This window comes from Littorina saxatilis, linkage group LG2 (assembly GCF_037325665.1).
Source record: "Littorina saxatilis isolate snail1 linkage group LG2, US_GU_Lsax_2.0, whole genome shotgun sequence".
NCBI lineage: Eukaryota > Metazoa > Mollusca > Gastropoda > Littorinimorpha > Littorinidae > Littorina > Littorina saxatilis.
Window position 1 is genome coordinate 103,836,112 of NC_090246.1, and position 21,249 is coordinate 103,857,360.

The window sequence follows — 21,249 nt, forward strand, 5'->3', positions numbered from 1 at the left end:
TGAATCAAAATGTATTTCCCAATCCCAGTCTTTGGCGTTTCCATTGGCTGTCTATTTCGTTGTGGAAAGTGCATTATTCTGAAGTTGTGACAACATGGACAGTGCACAAGCCAGTGTTTGTATTGCATGGACAGTCTTTAAAAATTCAAGTGTTTGAATGCCCACTGCAAGTTCTTTAAATCTTTAACAATGTCTTAGTGATGCCAAAACATGTAACTTGTTGCAAGAGCATGAATTAACCTGGTGTAATGTGTTGGGGAAAAAACTCCCCCGCCGGCTCCAAACATGATGATATCCCCACAGCATTTCTTGAACTAACATGTAAACAAAACTCATTTGCCTAGCCCATGTATAACTATGAGTATTTGCAATTGCAGGGACTTGGGGAAGAATACATGCATTCATTTCTCATACCCTCATTACTGTTATTTTTCTTGTGCTTTTTTTTTGTCTGGTAAACTTTGTATCAAACTAGGCGAGGGTTGTAGGGCTCCTAATCTCTGTTTGAAAAAACTCATCAGATCAAATGACCCAGTGACAGAGAAAAACGTCACAGCAGTTAATTAATGATAACTGCAAGTTGGTGCAGAGACACCAAAGTAATGCTTACAGCACATGATAGGTGTGTGGGCATCAATGCGACAAGCTGGACAGAATGTCGACTGTCACATGTCTTAGTTAGTTAGTAGGTTATACTCCAGAGAAGATAAAATCGCAACAGAATACAAACAAGACACATGTGGGGGGCTAGTAGAAAAGTTGTGTATTCATTATCTGTCAATCCACATAAGACATAAGACATAAGACTTTATTTCAACCATGTGCAGTACACTAGGGACATGTTTTGGCCAGAGTACAATCAGTCAATCCATACACGCCCTTCCAAACATCGCTTGCAATCTCAGTCACACACACGCTCACACACGCCCGCATACATTCCCCACACAGAACCCACAGATACCAGGGTTTTGACTGTGTTCTAAGTCTTGATTTTAACCTGCCTTAGTGTGGCTGGAGATAAGTAGCACTTGCGTTATTTTGTTTTGGAAGAGGAAGATACAGGCTGCTGTTTTGATAACAGACCCCCCAAATTGACCTTAGCACAGTTTTAGAGACGAGTCGTCATTAGTTCAAGTATGCAGTTTGATTTAAACTTTTCAGGCGATAATAATATTAGTATGTAAACAGCCTGATGTCTCCTGAACCCTGTTTTCCTACACTTTCATAACAGTGTGTGGGACTAACCAATCAAGATAACACACTTATGGCCCTACACTATTGTTATGTAAACTCAAACTTGAGCCCTAACCCTGTTCTAGGCATGCAGCTGAATGTGATTAGTAGAGCTCAATGCATGAGACTGTCGATAAATATGAACCTAGCTGATAAGTGGTTGGAAATCAGAAGGTACATGAGACTGTTGATGAATATGAACCTAGCTGATAAGTGGTTGGAAATCAGAAGGTACATGAGACTGTTGATGAATATGAACCTAGCTGATAAGTGGTTGGAAATCAGAAGGTACATGAGACTGTTGATGAATATGAACCTAGCTGATAAGTGGTTGGAAATCAGAAGGTACATGAGACTGTTGATAAATATGAACCTAGCTGATAAGTGGTTGGAAATCAGAAGGTACATGAGACTGTTGATGAATATGAACCTAGCTGCTGATAGTGGTTGGAAATCAGAAGGTACATGAGACTGTTGATGAATATGAACCTAGCTGCTGATAGTGGTTGGAAATCAGAAGGTACATGAGACTGTTGATGAATATGAACCTAGCTGCTGATAGTGGTTGGAAATCAGAAGGTACATGAGACTGTTGATGAATATGAACCTAGCTGATTAGTGGTTGGAAATCAGAAGGTACATGAGACTGTTGATGAATATCAACCTAGCTGATAAGTGGTTGGAAATCAGAAGGTACATGAGACGGTTGATGAATATCAACCTAGCTGCTGATAAGTGGTTGGAAATCAGAAGGTATGCACATGGCTTGCTTTCTGATCATAACGTCTGTTAATTTACCTCCATTTTAAGACTTAGTCACCTTCAGACTTTCTGATCATAACGTCTGTTAATTTACCTCCATTTTAAGACTTAGTCACCTTCAGACTTTCTGATCATAACGTCTGTTAATTTACCTCCATTTTAAGACTCACTCCTTTTTAAGGCTCACTCCTTTTTAAGGACTGCGCTGATTTGGCCCTTCGTGGTAAACAAACAGACAAAATCTTTTTTAAGGCCTGGTTTGAAAAACAAAAAAACATTTCAGATCAAAATGAGTGTTCCAGAGAGTAAAGTACTGGAGGTGTGAACAATGTTGTAAAATATGAAGAGTTTTACAGAGGTTAAGAACAGAAAGTCTGAGAAAATCGGTCTTAAAAAGGAGGGAGTTTTAAAATAGGGGGAGAGTTTTACAGAGGTTAAGAACAGAAAGTCTGAGAAAATCGGTCTTAAAAAGGAGGGAGTTTTAAAATAGGGGGAGAGTTTTACAGAGGTTAAGAACAGAAAACCTGAGAAAATAAGGTTTTAAAAAGGAGGGAGTTTTAAAATAGGGGGAGAGTTTTACAGAGGTTAAGAACAGAAAGTCTGAGAAAATAAGGTCTTAAATTGGAGTGAGTCTGAAATTAGAGGGTCTTAAAAGGGGGGTTCCACTGTCCTGACTCAAAGAGCATGTTTAGTGTTGTCTCTCAAAGAGCATGTTTAGTGTTGTCTCTCAAAGAGCATGTTTAGTGTTGTCTCTCAAAGAGCATGTTTAGTGTTGTCTCTCAAAGAGCATGTTTAGTGTTGTCTCTCAAAGAGCATGTTTAGTGTTGTCTCTCAAAGAGCATGTTTAGTGTTGTCTCTCAAAGAGCATGTTTAGTGTTGTCTCTCAAAGAGCATGTTTAGTGTTGTCTCTCAAAGAGCATGTTTAGTGTTGTCTCTCAAAGAGCATGTTTAGTGTTGTCTCTCAAAGAGCATGTTTAGTGTTGTCTCTCAAAGAGCATGTTTAGTGTTGTCTCTCAAAGAGCATGTTTAGTGTTGTCTCTCAAAGAGCATGTTTAGTGTTGTCTCTCAAAGAGCATGTTTAGTGTTGTCTCTCAAAGAGCATGTTTAGTGTTGTCTAACAGGTGTTGTTTATGTGTACTTGACATCATTCACTCAGTCGTTTCTAACAGGTGTTGTTTATGTGTACTTGACATCATTCACTCAGTCGTTCTTGCTCTTTTTGTTTTAGCCAACGGAACGCTATCTGTTGTCTGAAGCACGCAACCCAGATTCAGAGAGAAAATGTGTTGTCATCGACTTGGATGAAACTCTTGTACATAGTTCTTTCAAGGTGAGATGATCTTTTGTATTCAGACAACAGTTCAAAGTGACAGATGCACATGTTTGCAGGAATAAAATATACAAACACACTTGATGTTTGTGTGTGTGGTGTGTATGTGCATACACGTGTAACTATAAGGTGTCTTAAAACCTCTGTGATATATCAGTAATTTTTATAACATCAGATGAAAGATAAGTTCCTTCTAAAACCCTTGTTTGAATTCTTGAGTAGGAAGCATGACCTTTCAGTAAATATTTTTTTTCTTTTGTTTATTGGTTTTGAATGGTGTATTAAGAAAAAATTGTCTGTGAAGCAATATCTAATTCTAATAATGACAAGAAGTGCGCTGAAAAATTCTTTGTGAAAACAATCAAGCTTCGTTATTTATGACATATCTATCTTCATTAGTTTGTGAAAACAATCAAGCTTCGTTATTTATGACATATCTATCTTCATTAGTTTTTGAAAACAATCAAGCTTCGTTATTTATGACATATCTATCTTCATTAGTTTTTGAAAACAATCAAGCTTCGTTATTTATGACATATCTATCTTCATTAGTTTTTGAAAACAATCAAGCTTCGTTATTTATGACATATCTATCTTCATTAGTTTTTGGAAAAAATCAAGCTTCGTTATTTATGACATGTCTATCTTCATTAGTTTGTGAAAACAATCAAGCTTCGTTATTTATGACATGTCTATCTTCATTAGTTTGTGAAAACAATCAAGTTTCGTTATTTATGACATGTCTATCTTCATTAGTTTGTGAAAACAATCAAGCTTCGTTATTTATGATATGTCTATCTTCATTAGTTTGTGAAAACAATCAAGCTTCGTTATTTATGATATGTCTATCTTCATTAGTTTGTGAAAACAATCAAGCTTCGTTATTTATGACATATCTATCTTCATTAGTTTTTGGAAAAAATCAAGCTTCGTTATTTATGACATGTCTATCTTCATTAGTTTGTGAAAACAATCAAGCTTCGTTATTTATGACAGATGTCTATGTTCATTAGTTTGTGAAAACAATCAAGCTTCGTTATTTATGACATGTCTATCTTCATTAGTTTGTGAAAACAATCAAGCTTCGTTATTTATGACAGATGTCTATCTTCATTAGTTTGTGAAAACAATCAAGCTTCGTTATTTATGACAGATGTCTATGTTCATTAGTTTGTGAAAACAATCAACCTTCGTTATTTATGACAGATGTCTATCTTCATTAGTTTGTGAAAACAATCAAGCTTCGTTATTTATGACATGTCTATCTTCATTAGTTTGTGAAAACAATCAAGCTTCATTATTTATGACATGTCTATCTTCATTAGTTTGTGAAAACAATCAAGCTTCGTTATTTATGACATGTCTATCTTCATTAGTTTTTGAAAACAATCAAGCTTCGTTATTTATGACAGATGTCTATCTTCATTAGTTTGTGAAAACAATCAAGCTTCGTTATTTATGACATGTCTATCTTCATTAGTTTTTGAAAACAATCAAGCTTCGTTATTTATGACAGATGTCTATCTTCATTAGTTTGTGAAAACAATCAACCTTCGTTATTTATGACATGTCTATCTTCATTAGTTTTTGAAAACAATCAAGCTTCGTTATTTATGACAGATGTCTATCTTCATTAGTTTGTGAAAACAATCAAGCTTCGTTATTTATGACAGATGTCTATCTTCATTAGTTTTTGAAAACAATCAAGCTTCGTTATTTATGACATGTCTATCTTCATTAGTTTGTTAAAACAATCAAGCTTCGTTATTTATGACATGTCTATCTTCATTAGTTTGTGAAAACAATCAAGCTTCGTTATTTATGACATATCTATCTTCATTAGTTTTTGAAAACAATCAAGCTTCGTTATTTATGACAGATGTCTATCTTCATTAGTTTGTGAAAACAATCAACCTTCGTTATTTATGACATGTCTATCTTCATTAGTTTGTGAAAACAATCAAGCTTCGTTATTTATGACATATCTATCTTCATTAGTTTGTGAAAACAATCAAGCTTCGTTATTTATGACAGATGTCTATCTTCATTAGTTTGTGAAAACAATCAACCTTCGTTATTTATGACATGTCTATCTTCATTAGTTTGTGAAAACAATCAAGCTTCATTATTTATGACATATCTATCTTCATTAGTTTTTGAAAACAATCAAGCTTCGTTATTTATGACATATCTATCTTCATTAGTTTTTGAAAACAATCAAGCTTCGTTATTTATGACATATCTATCTTCATTAGTTTTTGAAAACAATCAAGCTTCGTTATTTATGACATGTCTATCTTCATTAGTTTTTGAAAACAATCAAGCTTCGTTATTTATGACATATCTATCTTCATTAGTTTTTGAAAACAATCAAGCTTCGTTATTTATGACATATCTATCTTCATTAGTTTTTGAAAACAATCAAGCTTCGTTATTTATGACATATCTATCTTCATTAGTTTTTGGAAAAAATCAAGCTTCGTTATTTATGACATGTCTATCTTCATTAGTTTGTGAAAACAATCAAGCTTCGTTATTTATGACATGTCTATCTTCATTAGTTTTTGGAAAAAATCAAGCTTCGTTATTTATGACATGACATGTCTATCTTCATTAGTTTTTGGAAAAAATCAAGCTTCGTTATTTATGACATATCTATCTTCATTAGTTTGTGAAAACAATCAAGCTTCGTTATTTATGACATGTCTATCTTCATTAGTTTGCGCACAAGCTTGTTAGCATGAGTTATAGTTAAAGATTGTTTGTGATTTCAGCCCATCAGCAATGAGTTATAGTTAAAGATTGTTTGTGATTTCAGCCCATCACCAATGAGTTATAGTTAAAGATTGTTTGTGATTTCAGCCCATCAGCAATGCAGATTTTATAGTACCAGTGGAAATAGATGGCACAGTTCATCAGGTAAACTATTCATGCTAGTGTTGGTAAACTATTCATGCTAGGTAAACTATTCATGCTAGTGTTGGTAAACTATTCATGCTAGTGTTGGTAAACTATTCATGCTAGTGTTGGTAAACTATTCATGCTATTGTTGGTAAACTATTCATGCTAGTGTTGGTAAGCCATTCATGCTAGTGTTGGTAAGCTATTCATGCTAGTGTTGGTAAGCTATTCATGCTAGTGTTGGTAAGCTATTCATGCTAATGTTGGAAAGCTATTCATGCTAGTGTTGGTAAACTATTCATGCTAGTGTTGGTAAACTATTCATGCTAGTGTTGGTAAACTATTCATGCTAGTGTTGGTAAACTATTCATGCTAGTGTTGGTAAACTATTCATGCTAGTGTTGGTAAGCTATTCATGCTAGTGTTGGTAAACTATTCATGCTAGTGTTGGTAAACTATTCATGCTAGTGTTGGTAAACTATTCATACTAGTGTTGGTAAACTATTCATGCTAGTCTTGGTAAACTATTCATGCTAGTGTTGGTAAGCTATTCATGCTAGTGTTGGTAAACTATTCATGCTAGTGTTGGTAAACTATTCATGCTAGTGTTGGTAAACTATTCATGCTAGTGTTGGTAAACTATTCATGCTAGTGTTGGTAAACTATTCACGCTAGTGTTGGTTGTCATTTGTTGTCATTGGTATTTTTGTAATGGTACAAAAGCATGATAGCTAGTAAAAGAGAAAGAGAGAGCAAGTGTGTGTGCACGCATTTGTGCCGTCTTGAGAAGTGTCAGGAGTTTTAACAAATCATCACATATACTCGGTCATCTAGGAGACAATGAAGAGATTGATTTTCTTGTTTAATGCTAAGCTTTACTTGTTTCGCTGCCACAATAGGGTTTGTTCTTAAATCGGTACATTTTGTTGCACAGAGTTTGGAAGGTCTGTTACGCATAAACGTTGGAAAAGACATGCAGAAACATAATTTGCTGTGTTTCATTTGCAGGTGTACGTGTTGAAGCGTCCTCATGTTGACGAGTTTCTTCAGCGTATGGGTGAAATGTTTGAATGTGTCCTCTTCACTGCCAGCCTTGCAAAAGTGAGTCTTAAGGTTGAATCCTTTCTTAAAGAAGTGATTTTTGCAACATTCCAGAAAGGTTTCTCAGTGTGTTCTTGATTGTTATCAACAGTAAAAGTGCATGCAGAGGCTTGCAGGGAAATTGTGTGTACAATTAAGTGTTGTAATATTCATTTCATTTTTTATGTAAATGTCACTTTCATCATGGCAATTCTCTGACAAATGTCACTTTCATCATGGCAATTCTCTGACAAATGTCACTTTCATCATGGCAATTCTCTGACAAATGTCACTTTCATCATGGCAATTCTCTGACAAATGTCACTTTCATCATGGCAATTCTCTGACAAATGTCACTTTCATCATGGCAATTCTCTGACAAATGTCACTTTCATCATGGCAATTCTCTGACAAATGTCACTTTCATCATGGCAATTCTCTGACAAATGTCACTTTCATCATGGCAATTCTCTGACAAATGTCACTTTCATCATGGCAATTCTCTGACAAATGTCACTTTCATCATGGCAATTCTCTGACAAATGTCACTTTCATCATGGCAATTCTCTGACAAATGTCACTTTCATCATGGCAATTCTCCGACAAATGTCACTTTCATCATGGCAATTCTCTGACAAATGTGCTTCTAAAGTGCTGTTCACATGGCAGACTTTAGTCGTTTGAAAATCGCTCCCGAGTCGTTCAGGCCGAGTCGTTCAGGCCGAGTCGTTCAGGCCGAGTCGTTCAGGCCGAATCGGCGAAAAGTCTGCAATGTGAACAGCCCCAGCGATTTAGAAACGATTCGGGCCAGACACGTCAGCGACTCCAAAACTCAGTTTAGCACTGCTCGACTCCGCCGTGACTCGTCAGCGATTTAGTCCAGATTTTTCTTATCGTGCTTATTGATTGGTTAGCTCTAGCCTTTCCTTCTCCGCAAAACAGGACTGGGTGGCCGAGTGGTAACGCACTTGCGCTCAGAAGCGAGAGGTTGCGAGTTCGACCCTGGGTCAGGGCGTTAGCAATTTTCTCCCCCCTTTCCTAACCTAGGTGGTTGGTTCAAGTGCTAGTCTTTCGGATGAGACGAAAAACCGAGGTCCCTTCGTGTACACTACATTGGGGTGTGCACGTTAAAGATCCCACGATTGACAAAAGGGTCTTTCCTGGCAAAATTGTATAGGCATAGATAAAAATGTCCACCAAAATACCCGTGTGACTTGGAATAATAGGCCGTGAAAAGTAGGATATGCGCCGAAATGGCTGCGATCTGCTGGCCGATGTGAATGCGTGATGTATTGTGTAAAAAAATTCCATCTCACACGGCATAAATAAATCCCTGCGCCTTGAATATGTGCGCGATATAAATTGCATAAAATTAAAATAAAAAAATAAATCCCTGCGCTTAGAACTGTACCCACGGAATACGCGCGATATAAGCCTCATATTGATTGATTGATTGATTGAAAACAACGAGGATGATCCTGAAAGGCTAAGTCTGGCGAGAATGGCCGCTTAAAACTAAGTCTGGCGAGAATCGCCGCTTAAAACAGTTTGTGCTGTTCACATGGGCAGCCATTTTGATTTGACTTGCCGCCGACTAAAATCGCTTGTAAGTTGGGCAAAAGTTGGTTGCAAGTCTGCTATGTGAACAGCACTTTAGAATGCGGTACTGTGCAGCCCATGTTAGTAGCTATCATATTCACATCATTTTCACATGTCAGTGTGCTTGTACTGTGCAGCCCATGTTAGTAGCTATCATATTCAGATCATTTTCACATGTCAGTTTGCTTGTACTGATGCAGCTTTGCAGTATACAGAGTTCTGTGCCATGTCTATGTGTTCTGACTGACCATGTTTCCATCCCAGTAAGGTAATACATTGTACTACTTTGCAAGCCCCTGGAGCAATTTTTTGATTAGTGCTTTTGTGAACAAGAAACAATTAACAAGTGGCTCTATCCCATTTCCCCCCTTTCCCCGTCGCGATATAATCTTCGTGGTTGAAAACAACGTTAAACACCAATTAAATTACATATCTTAACCCAACTCACATATAGCAATTTACTTCAGTCTAGTGCTAGAACGCTGTATCACATCACCTTGGTAACAAGGGAGGCAACTCTAAAAAAAAGAGCTACCTTGACCCATAAACAGGACAAAGTCACGTGACTTCCTGACCTTGCCGCCAAATTGTATTCATTCTCTACTCAGCGCTCCGTGGCTACGGACGTGCTTTTGCTATCGCTTAGGCTTTTCAGCCGTTTGTCTGACTTTTCCTTGGGTCAGACTTCACCTTGGTTTTCCTTGCACGTTCCTCTGCTCCTTTAGTGTGTTTGGGGTGAGCTTTTTTGCTGTTTTCGTAGTTTGCTTGACTTAGGTTTTGCCAGTACTTAGAATCGTTGTTTGTTTACACGTTTCATCCGCCATGTCGGATAGCGGTAAGAAGAAAAGTTCTAAGCAAGTGGCGGAGCTTTCTCCTGTCAAAAAGCCTTCTCGTAAGTCGAAAGGCTCTGCTAGTCAAGCTGTGGTAAAGGTGTTAGACCCTTCGTCTAAACATTCTTTTGATTTTACTATTGATATGCCTAAATCTCCCTCCATGCCGAAATTGCCTTCAGAATCGTTACCGGCTGCTTCCGGTTCTAGCTCTGTCAGTGATAAGCAAGACGTTTCTGCTATTCTTCGCTCCTTGAGCGCTCAGAATTCCTCACTTTCAGCCGAGCTTAAGTCGACTAAGTCAGAGCTTTTGTCTTTGCCTCCTGGGTCGCTGATACGCGTTCCCTTGCCAGGGTGCGTGTCCCTCCCTCTGATACAGTGACGACGGCCGATGTTCACGCGTCGTTTGATGCGGGTGATGGGGATTCTCTGCTGCGTACTCAGGCCTCTTCTGGGTGTCGGCCTGGTTACGCTCAAGGTATTTATCCTTAGTCAGTAGCTGGGTTCTCCGGCCAACGCGAAGGGCGTATCCTGGATAAAATAGCCACACCCGGTCGCCGGGCAGTGAGTGAAAGCTTTGATCCCCTCGCTACGCCGTTCCGGTTGCATGAGCGGCTAGTACAGGGGAAGAGCCCAGATACGCGTTCGGTCTTTGATCGAACAGGGGATTGGCTTTCGTCGGCACCCTCCGTATCTATATACGAGGACAGATCGGCACAGCCTTCCCCGCTTCCGCCCGGTGGGCAGGAAGCAGTCCCTAGGGATACACCGCTTGGGTATAGAATCCCTCGGGTGTCTTCCCTTCCGGTTGACACTTCGCCTGGCTATCACAGTCACGGCGGTAGTGTACTTCCGGTATGCACGGAAGTGCGGGACTATGATTCGGAGTTCGGTGCTTCCGCTCAAGACGAAGAAGATACCAACTTCCGGTGACCATTACAGCTCCCCATTACGGGTGTCTTCCGGTAAAGCTTCACCAGACTATAGCAGTCAGTGTGGTAGCGGAATTCCAGCATGCACGGATGTGCAGGACTACGGTTCGGATTACGGTTCGGATTACGGTGCTTCCAATCAGGAAGAAGACACCCGTTTTCGGCTATTATCCGAGTTTCCCCATGCTTTAGCATAGGCAGCGGAAGTAGTTTCGCTGTACATTGAGGAAGGGGTGGTGGCTTCGGCAACTTGTCCGTACCACCACCTTCAGCTTTGGTTGACTTCCGCTCAGTTCGGGATTAACGCGTTCCTTTTGGATCTGCGAATCTCCCTCTGTTGCCTCTTATATGGCCAAGTTTCTGAGCTCAACCTACGGCAAGTCAACGCACCGACTAACACAGTGCCGCTTTTGGCAGCTTACAGTACGGTGTCGGACTTAGTCAAACTGTGGTTTGCTCATGTGAAGCATCTCACTCCTCTCTTTCAGGGTACCTGCCAGAGGTTCACTTCAACAGCCACTTTTCTTACCTCATCGACACTTGCCCTCCCGCGTGCTGCTTTTCCGTGCACAACGGAACTGGTTACGCTTAGGGAAGACGGCTACAGTAGAACAGAGCTGTATCTTATACTGAGTCCTCTCTCTTGTCTCTGAGGGAATAAGCACATGATCTGTTCGAGTTATTCTCTCTTTCGGAAACTTTGCAAAGATCTCTCTCGCTCTCCATCTCCTCTGCTCTTGTCAACTTCGAGTCGTCGTGACGCGGGGGAGACGGATGTCATGACGCTGCTAGCCACTTTGGCTAAAGTCTGCTGAGCAGCTGAGCTTCCCCGTCGCGATATAACCTTGAACGGTTGAAAACGACGTTAAACACCAAATAAGAAAGAAAGAAAGAAAGCTGAGCTTCCCAGCGCTTCTCTTTGCACATTCCGTGCACGCGCACAGGTTCTTCTTTCTCTCTAGGTCTAGGATCCAAGATAAAGTCACTTTTGAGTCACTTAAGTCTTTTCCTTTCACAGAGGGTTGCTTGCTTGGTCAGCCTTCTCTTGGCTCAAGGTACAAGTAAGAGGCGGATCTACTCCGGCACTCTTTGCTTTTGTGTTCACCAGGGGAGTGTTCGCATGTCTACGCTACGTTGCATTCCTCCCCATTTTCTGGCAAGAAGCCGGGAACTTCTTCAGCTTGCCACATTCTGCCTCGGATTAGGCAAGATAATGAAGCTAAGCAAGCACACATAGGGTTAGACCCTCCGTCTTAGGCAGCTTTGCGGTATGTACGCCCATCTATGGTGAAGCTGCATTCCTCTTCTTTTCCGCCTTCTCGGATGAAGCTGCTAAGGCCACTAATTTTTTGCCTAAGCTGCGAAAAACAAGTCAAGCTATTAAAGCAAACTCAGCTTTTACGGTTTACGGAATCGCTCGCTTTCTCATAAGAGTTATAAGCTTTGGTTTTTCGACAGCTCGCCAGAACATGTCCAACTTATTGGTGCACATTCTGACTCAAATATCTTGGGTCACTGAGCCACTGTCCGTAACCTCTCAGACGGAACTTTTCCGGCGAAGCCTATCCCTTACGGTAGTGGCTTCTGTCAGCGACTTTCGCTGGGCAACACAAAGGACTCGCAGAAAATTCCTCAGTTTCATTTTAAGAGGTTACGGAAAGAACTAAGGACACCATCATGTGGCGAAACTTCGGTTTGGCACAGAAGGTTTTAGCATTGTTTTTTGTGGGTTTTTTCCCCATACGCAAAAGACACTGAACTTTTATGTTTTTTGCCAATAATAAATAGAATCACATTCCTTGTGGTTCAGTGATTCAACTTCGGCATTACGCCTCTCAGGGCCTTCTTCCGCGAGTTAACAAGCTACACTCTTTTTGTAGCCTTCACTGCGGCGGCCCCTGGATTTTTCTTATGGTTGCAATATGCTAGGAGTTTTCTCCTACATCACAGAATAGTACGCATTTGTTCGCCCTGTTAAATTCTCAAGCCTTCTCGGCTAAGCCATCGAAGTGACGTCACACTTGTCACAGTATGGTATAGGCTTCCGGCTTTACCGCGCCTACCCCTCTTTTTCTCTGAAGGCTGAATCACGGCACTCCAGTTCAGGGATTCAGCTTTGATACTTTCTCAGGTCTTTCTGCACGCTTTTCTAAGCGGCAATTTAGGCTGAGCCAATTTCGCACAAAGGGCAGAGGGAGGGTACAACTTACCTTTCCCTCAGCGGTTACCGAACTTTAGGTTTCTTGAATTACTAGTTAAAGAAACCTTGGTTTTATAGAGGCTTTCTCTATCCCTAGGCCAGTTCTCTTACCTTGAAGATATTTTCTCAAGGCTTCAGAAATAACTCCATGTATTGCCTCTAGCGTTACGGTCATCGGGAAACTGAAATTGAAAAGACGCTCAGGCACCCCTCTCTCGGGACGGGGAGCGATTGGAGCATGGTTTGAGAGCGGATCAGGTGTCTTTCCCATTTGCGGGCTGGGTTAACATAGAACTAGCACGCAATCAGGTTTTCAATACTCCCGACGTTTCACTCCTGATTTTGCAAAAGGGAAAGTATACCCTCACCTTTGCAGCCTCGGCATAGTCTTTCTCGTTTTTCAGCAAGGTTACGAGGTTAAGCGACATCGGTCTCGGTTACTACCGGGATGGGTGACCGTTTTGAATACGGGCCTGTATGGCATTCTTTCTAACTTTCAAGCTGCGGCCTTACGGCTTCAGCTATCGTACTGCCGTTTACTCACACTCAAATTCAGCAGTACTTCGCTCCCGCGAGGGCTACATTTCCGGTTAACAGAGGTACGCTCTCTTTATTTCAAGCCAGTGTGTAGGGACATGGGTATTTAGCTCTCACTGATACCACTCCCTTAGCCAATGAGGACAACGGTTGTCTTCTCTGGTGCTTGATTTCCTCTCAGAATTTCAGCCTTTTCTTTGAAAAGACCAGTGACATTCTCTCGCAAACGGGTCCTTCCTCCTCACTCATTAGCCTTTTGAGATAAGGCTGAAAGGGAAAGGAGGGTGGGGGGGGGGGTAGTTTTTTTGTATCTTGGACAATTCTCCTTTGGGCTCCGTCCAGACTGTGCGAGATAGAACATGGGCCTACTTCTAGGCCTTACGTGATTTAGGCTATGCTTCTCCCTTATCTTGTCAGTGTGACTTGTTTAGCTCGCATTATAAGATGACAGGTCTCTTTTCACAGAGAGACCATATGCTGGATAGGGTTCAATACAAAAGATCACAGCAAGACAAGTCCGAGTCTTTTGGTATCGGAGTTTCTATGCTCCACAGTTTTTGAACCGCTACATTCTGCTAGCATTCATAAACATTACGTGAAACGTTCTCCCTTTTACTCCTAGCTGCAGCGCGCAGAGGTAGCGAGATTCACACACTCTTTGGCTTACAGGGAGATGTAGGTTTCAATAGAGGCTCTCTGCCTCACTCTGTTTCCGGCCAGACTTCTTAGTCAGGCATCAGAAGCTAGGACAACCATCTCCTATGGTTTTATAGTTTTCCTCTTTATAGGATTCTCGCCATAGGCGACCCATTATTATGAATCTGACCAGTTATATCACTATGCTCCTTCCTGTCTTTTACAAGGGGTTTAAGATCATAAGCAAAACTACTCTTATCGTCTTTGAACACAAGGGTAGATAGGGACATATCTACGTTGGTGCTAAAATAGGTAGGGTATTCCGAAGTCCTTGACTCCGCCTACTGGAGATCGTAGGAGCTCTCTATCAACCTTTACCTGCACGACTTTTCCAGCGCGCGACAGGACGGTTCTAATGCGCTTCCGGCAATGGTAGCAGCAGGGCAAATTATTGCCTAGCTCATAGATTGAGCATCCCACCGCCTTCATTAGCTATCTGCTATATGTGAGTTGTGTTAAGATATGTAATTTAATCGAAAATTTTAGTAGTAAATTTCCCACCTTCCCCGCTAGTGGGGTTGTTCTAAAAAAAAGAGGGAAGTTTTTCTGCGCCTTCGTGCGAATGAATACAATATGGCGGCAAGGTCAGGAAGTCATGTGACTTTGTCCTGTTTATGGGTCAAGGTAGCTCTTTTTTTAGAGTTGCCTCCCTTGTTACCAAGGTGATGCGATACAGCGTTCTAGCTATATGTGAGTTGGGTAAGTATATTAATCAAATGAAAATTTACTACTAAAATTTTCGAATAAAGTAAAGTAAATGTCTAATATATATATTTAATCTAAATGAACTTTGTGTTGCAGTATGCTGATCCAGTGGCGGATCTGCTGGACAAATGGGGTGTTTTCATGTCTAATATATATATATAATCTGTCTATGAACTTTGTGTTACAGTATGCTGATCCAGTTGCGGATCTGCTGGACAAATGGGGTGTTTTCAGGGCCAGGCTCTTCAGGGAATCCTGCGTCTTTCACAGGGGAAACTATGTCAAAGTAAGATCTTTACTCTCCAATCTATGTCAAAGTAAGATCTTTACTCTCCAAACTATGTCAAAGTAAGATCTTTACTCTCCAAACTATGTCAAAGTAAGATCTTTACTCTCCAAACTATGTCAAAGTAAGATCTTTACTCTCCAATCTATGTCAAAGTAAGATCTTTACTCTCCAAACTATGTCAAAGTAAGATCTTTACTCTCCAAACTATGTCAAAGTAAGATCTTTACTCTCCAAACTATGTCAAAGTAAGATCTTGACTCTCCAAACTATGTCAAAGTAAGATCTTTACTCTCCAAACTATGTCAAAGTAAGATCTTTACTCTCCAAACTATGTCAAAGTAAGATCTTTACTCTCCAATCTATGTCAAAGTAAGATCTTTACTCTCCAAACTATGTCAAAGTAAAATCTTTACTCTCCAAACTATGTCAAAGTAAGATCTTTACTCTCCAAACTATGTCAAAGTAAGATCTTTACTCTCCAAACTATGTCAAAGTAAGATCTTTACTCTCCAAACTATGTCAAAGTAAGATCTTTACTCTCCAAACTATGTCAAAGTAAAATCTTTACTCTCCAATCTATGTCAAAGTAAGATCTTTACTCTCCAAACTATGTCAAAGTAAGATCTTTACTCTCCAAACTATGTCAAAGTAAGATCTTTACTCTCCAATCTATGTCAAAGTAAGATCTTTACTCTCCAATCTATGTCAAAGTAAGATCTTTACTCTCCAAACTATGTCAAAGTAAGATCTTTACTCTCCAAACTATGTCAAAGTAAGATCTTTACTCTCCAAACTATGTCAAAGTAAGATCTTTACTCTCCAAACTATGTCAAAGTAAGATCTTTACTCTCCAATCTATGTCAAAGTAAGATCTTTACTCTCCAAACTATGTCAAAGTAAGATCTTTACTCTCCAAACTATGTCAAAGTAAGATCTTTACTCTCCAAACTATGTCAAAGTAAGATCTTTACTCTCCAAGTAGATATCTTCTCCATCTCCCTTGTCCTTTTGGTTTTTCAGTGGAACAAAACAACAACAAATTCCCCATCGTCATGGATACAGGGCACACCCACTGTTTGCAACATGACTTTGTTTCGGTTTATTACCGTCGATGATTGCATGGTGATACCAATAGTCGTTAATGAAGGGTCACTTGTACCTATACCAATAGTCGTTAGTGAAGGGTCACTTGTACCTTTTCCAATAGTCGTTAGTGAAGGGTCACTTGTACCTATACCAATAGTCGTTAGTGAAGGGTCACTTGTACCTATACCAATAGTTGTTAATGAAGGGTCACTTGTACCTATACCAATAGTTGTTAGTGAAGGGTCACTTGTACCTATACCAATAGTCGTTAGTGAAGGGTCACTTGTACCTTTTCCAATAGTCGTTAGTGAAGGGTCACTTGTACCTATACCAATAGTCGTTAGTGAAGGGTCACTTGTACCTATACCAATAGTCGTTAGTGAAGGGTCACTTGTACCTATACCAATAGTCGTTAGTGAAGGGTCACTTGTACCTATACCAATAGTCGTTAGTGAAGGGTCACTTGTACCTGTACCAATAGTCGTTAGTGAAGGGTCACTTGTACCAATACCAATAGTCGTTAGTGAAGGGTCACTTGTACCTGTACCAATAGTCGTTAGTGAGCTTTCAGTAATCTCCCCTTGACAGCTGTTACAAGAAAAATGTCAGTTGAGGCAGCAAGGATGACATTTTTTCACGTGTGTGAGTGGGTATTTGTGTTCATCATACTGTCGGTGTTGCTGCATTGACAGACTTTGTTAAAAAGCACCACTCTGGAGTTATGTACGGTATTTTCGGGACCGTAAGGCATTTCGTTATAAAAGGCGCAACCCCCACTTTTTAGGGAAAAATCCACACAATAGAATAGGCGCTTCGAGTGTGTTGGCGGCAGGTCAAAGAAAATATACAGAGTGAAAATACTTTTCTCTCGGATGTGCAGTGAGATCAAAGAGTCTGCATTCTCAGAGCTGTTTGGCATTGTGACCTCAGGTCAATGACCATATTTTCAGCTGAGACCAGTTGCCTGCCCTTGTTTACACTCACTGACCTTCTGACCCCGGGTCATTGACCAAGGTTTAACTATGACACCCACACCTTTGATATCTTCATCCAGGTCATAGAAGTATAAACACCCATATCACTGGAGATATCTGAGAGAAAACTTAGTTCAGGGCATAGAAGTATAAACACCCATATCACTAGAGATATCTGAGAGAAAACTTAGTCCAGGTCATAGAAGTATAAACACATATATCACTGGAGATATCTGAGAGAAAACTTAGTTCAGGGCATAGAAGTATAAACACCCATATCACTGGAGATATCTGAGAGAAAACTTAGTTCAGGACATAGAAGTATAAACACATATATCACTAGAGATATCTGAGAGAAAACTTAGTCCAGGGCATAGAAGTATAAACACCCATATCACTAGAGATATCTGAGAGAAAACTTAGTCCAGGTCATAGAAGTATAAACACATATATCACTGGAGATATCTGAGAGAAAACTTAGTTCAGGACATAGAAGTATAAACACATATATCACTAGAGATATCTGAGAGAAAACTTAGTTCAGGTCATAGAAGTATAAACACATATATCACTAGAGATATCTGAGAGAAAACTTAGTTCAGGACATAGAATTATAAACACATATATCACTGGAGATATCTGAGAGAAAACTTAGTTCAGGTCATAGAAGTATAAACACATATATCACTAGAGATATCTGAGAGAAAACTTAGTCCAGGGCATAGAAGTATAAACACCCATATCACTGGAGATATCTGAGAGAAAACTTAGTTCAGGACATAGAAGTATAAACACATATATCACTAGAGATATCTGAGAGAAAACTTAGTCCAGGGCATAGAAGTATAAACACCCATATCACTGGAGATATCTGAGAGAAAACTTAGTTCAGGACATAGAAGTATAAACACATATATCACTAGAGATATCTGAGAGAAAACTTAGTTCAGTTCATAGAAGTATAAACACCCATATCACTAGAGATATCTGAGAGAAAACTTAGTCCAGTTCATAGAAGTATAAACACCCATATCACTGGAGATATCTGAGAGAAAACTTAGTCCAGGGCATAGAAGTATAAACACCCATATCACTGGAGATATCTGAGAGAAAACTTAGTTCAGGACATAGAAGTATAAACACCCATATCACTAGAGATATCTGAGAGAAAACTTAGTCCAGGTCATAGTAGTATAAACACATATATCACTGGAGATATCTGAGAGAAAACTTAGTTCAGGGCATAGAAGTATAAACACCCATATCACTAGAGATATCTGAGAGAAAACTTAGTCCAGGTCATAGAAGTATAAACACCCATATCACTGGAGATATCTGAGAGAAAACTTAGTCCAGGTCATAGAAGTATAAACACATATATCACTGGAGATATCTGAGAGAAAACTTAGTTCAGGTCATATCACCCATATCACTGGAGATATCTGAGAGAAAACTTAGTCCAGGTCATAGAAGTATAAACACATACATCACTGGAGATATCTGAGAGAAAACTTAGTTCAGGGCATAGAAGTATAAACACCCATATCACTAGAGATATCTGAGAGAAAACTTAGTTCAGGGCATAGAAGTATAAACACCCATATCACTAGAGATATCTGAGAGAAAACTTAGTCCAGGTCATAGAAGTATAAACACCCATATCACTGGAGATATCTGAGAGAAAACTTAGTTCAGGGCATAGAAGTATAAACACCCATATCACTAGAGATATCTGAGAGAAAACTTAGTCCAGGTCATAGAAGTATAAACACATATATCACTGGAGATATCTGAGAGAAAACTTAGTCCAGGTCATAGAAGTATAAACACATATATCACTGGAGATATCTGAGAGAAAACTTAGTTCAGGTCATATCACCCATATCACTAGAGATATCTGAGAGAAAACTTAGTCCAGGTCATAGAAGTATAAACACATATATCACTGGAGATATCTGAGAGAAAACTTAGTTCAGGTCATATCACCCATATCACTAGAGAGGGACTGTTGCCTTTCTTTGTACCAGTCAATGGGGCGCAGGGTGATGCCAGTCAATGGGGCGCAGGGTAAAATGTGAGGGAAAACATTGCGCCTCATAGTCCCCAAAGTACGTTAAGTGTGAACATAGCTTTTCCTTTCCACGTCCTTATTTAAATCAAGCAAGCAGTGTGTGGTTTTACCATAGTGTATTATTTCAATGAAGCAAGCAGTGTGTGGTTTTACCATAGTGTATTATTTTACCATAGTGTATTATTTTACCATAGTGTATTATTTTACCATAGTGTATTATTTTGCCTACAGGATTTAAGCCGGTTGGGCAGGGACTTGAAGAAAGTGGTGATCATCGACAACTCACCGGCTTCCTACATCTTCCATCCGGACAATGCAGTGAGTCTCTTTTTACATCACTGGTTTATTTTAAATTATTTTTAGTAATGCGTTTAGCTTCATTGGTTTGGATCTGTGCATCAGACTTTTTTGTCATTTGTTTCATTTATGCAATCAAGTGTTCTGACACTGTCACGTTTCACAATATCACATAAGGTGATTATGAAACGGTTAGTTACTTCTAACTAACTAACCACACCACGATCCACTCTCGCAGTCATACAATTAAATAGAAACAACAAAAGTATAAGTTTCAGATGCCTGTTTATGTAATAACTCGCCACCTCCCTCGAGACTTCACTCCAAAATATGTTCTTTTACGTTCAAAACGTAAAACCAGTGGTCACTGACAAAATGCCAGTTAGAATATAGAAAATTATAGTAACACGCTGATCCCATGTAAAGTTATGAAAATATAGCTGATCTGCCTAAAAGTGCTAACTTATGCAAGTGTCACACACCCCACGTTGTCACCGCTCGAATGTAATCATAAATAGAAAAGATGACAACGGTGGTAAACAGGGTGCAAAGACATGGTGCACTTAGCTTTTTCTGCTGCCACTGAGTGGACGGCCTGTAATTACCGTACTTTCCGGGTGACAAGGCGCTTCGTTATACAAGACGCACCCCCTTCTTTTTAAAAAAAATTGTAATCCAGTCACCCATTGGACGCAGGGGGCCGATAGGGCGCACCAAAATGACCCAGTTTTTGCCATGAGAGGTGGTTCCCCTGTCATATCTGAGAGAGGAAACACTTCCTGCACCGGGGTCAGTGACCGGTCAGTGACCGACTTTAACTGAGTGAAAATATGTGTGCTCTGTGTGTGCGGCCAGATCAAAGGCATTGTGATAGCTGGGTGGCCTTGTTTATAGACACGACCTTCTTCCCAGGGGTCAATGACCCAGTTTTTGCCATGAGAGGTGGTTCCCCTGTCATATCTGAGAGAGGAAACACTTCCTGCACCGGGGTCAGTGACCGGTCAGTGACCGAGTTTAACAGAGTGGAAATCTGTGTGCTCTGTGTGTGCGGCCAGATCAAAGGCAGGGCAGTACCTAGTAGCTGAAACATGCATTATCACAAGTTGTTTGACTGGTACTCAGGCGGTCTCTTTGATTTTTTTCGTATTTCATACACGGATTAGACGCTTCGTTATACAAGACGCAGGGGTCGAACTCGAGGAAAAAAGTCGCGCCTTATGACCCGGAAAGTACGGTAGTCTTTAGTCTCCACAACTGCTCCGTCGAATGAAGTGCTGGTTAGCGTGGTGACGAAGCAGGGAACTGTGGAGACATCAGGCGCCACACCCAGTCGCTGGTTAGCCGGTTAGCTGGTTAGCCGGTTAGCTGGTTACATCACTCCGCGGACGATCTTGATGTAGCGTCCCGCAGGTAACAGCCAGCATCAGTAGCAGGTAGAAATGAAGAAAGGCTGCAACAAAAAGCCTCGGTGCACTAGACATGTCATGCTACCCCTCACACCCCACCTTTAAACATGTCACCCTGACATATTTCATCGAGCACGTGGGCCTGCACAAACGGACTTTTACAACAACAAATCAGCTATTTTCCTTCCTTCTCTCCATATCTGCAAAAACCATATACAGATTAGTATTTTAGCGTCACAAAGAACAAATTATGCGCTAACCTGGAAAGAACAACAGAGAGTATTTCATTCCACAAACACAGACTCGTCAACAGCGTTAAAT

The 21,249-nt window shown here is 40.2% G+C and overlaps 1 protein-coding gene across 3 annotated transcripts in view; it reads left to right on the plus strand.

Moving 5' to 3' along the window:
* The window catches only part of LOC138960418 (carboxy-terminal domain RNA polymerase II polypeptide A small phosphatase 1-like), a 55,411-nt gene that overhangs the window by 27,018 nt on the left and 7,144 nt on the right, over nt 1–21,249 (plus strand). For all 3 annotated transcript variants that reach the window (XR_011453970.1, XM_070332332.1, XM_070332331.1), the window contains exons 3-7: nt 3,224–3,325; nt 6,188–6,244; nt 7,235–7,327; nt 14,993–15,091; nt 19,457–19,543. Coding sequence is in view for 2 of the 3 variants with exons in the window: in XM_070332332.1 (XP_070188433.1) it covers nt 3,224–3,325; nt 6,188–6,244; nt 7,235–7,327; nt 14,993–15,091; nt 19,457–19,543 (438 nt within the window). In the remaining variant the exon portion in view is untranslated. The remainder of the gene's footprint in view (nt 1–3,223; nt 3,326–6,187; nt 6,245–7,234; nt 7,328–14,992; nt 15,092–19,456; nt 19,544–21,249) is intronic.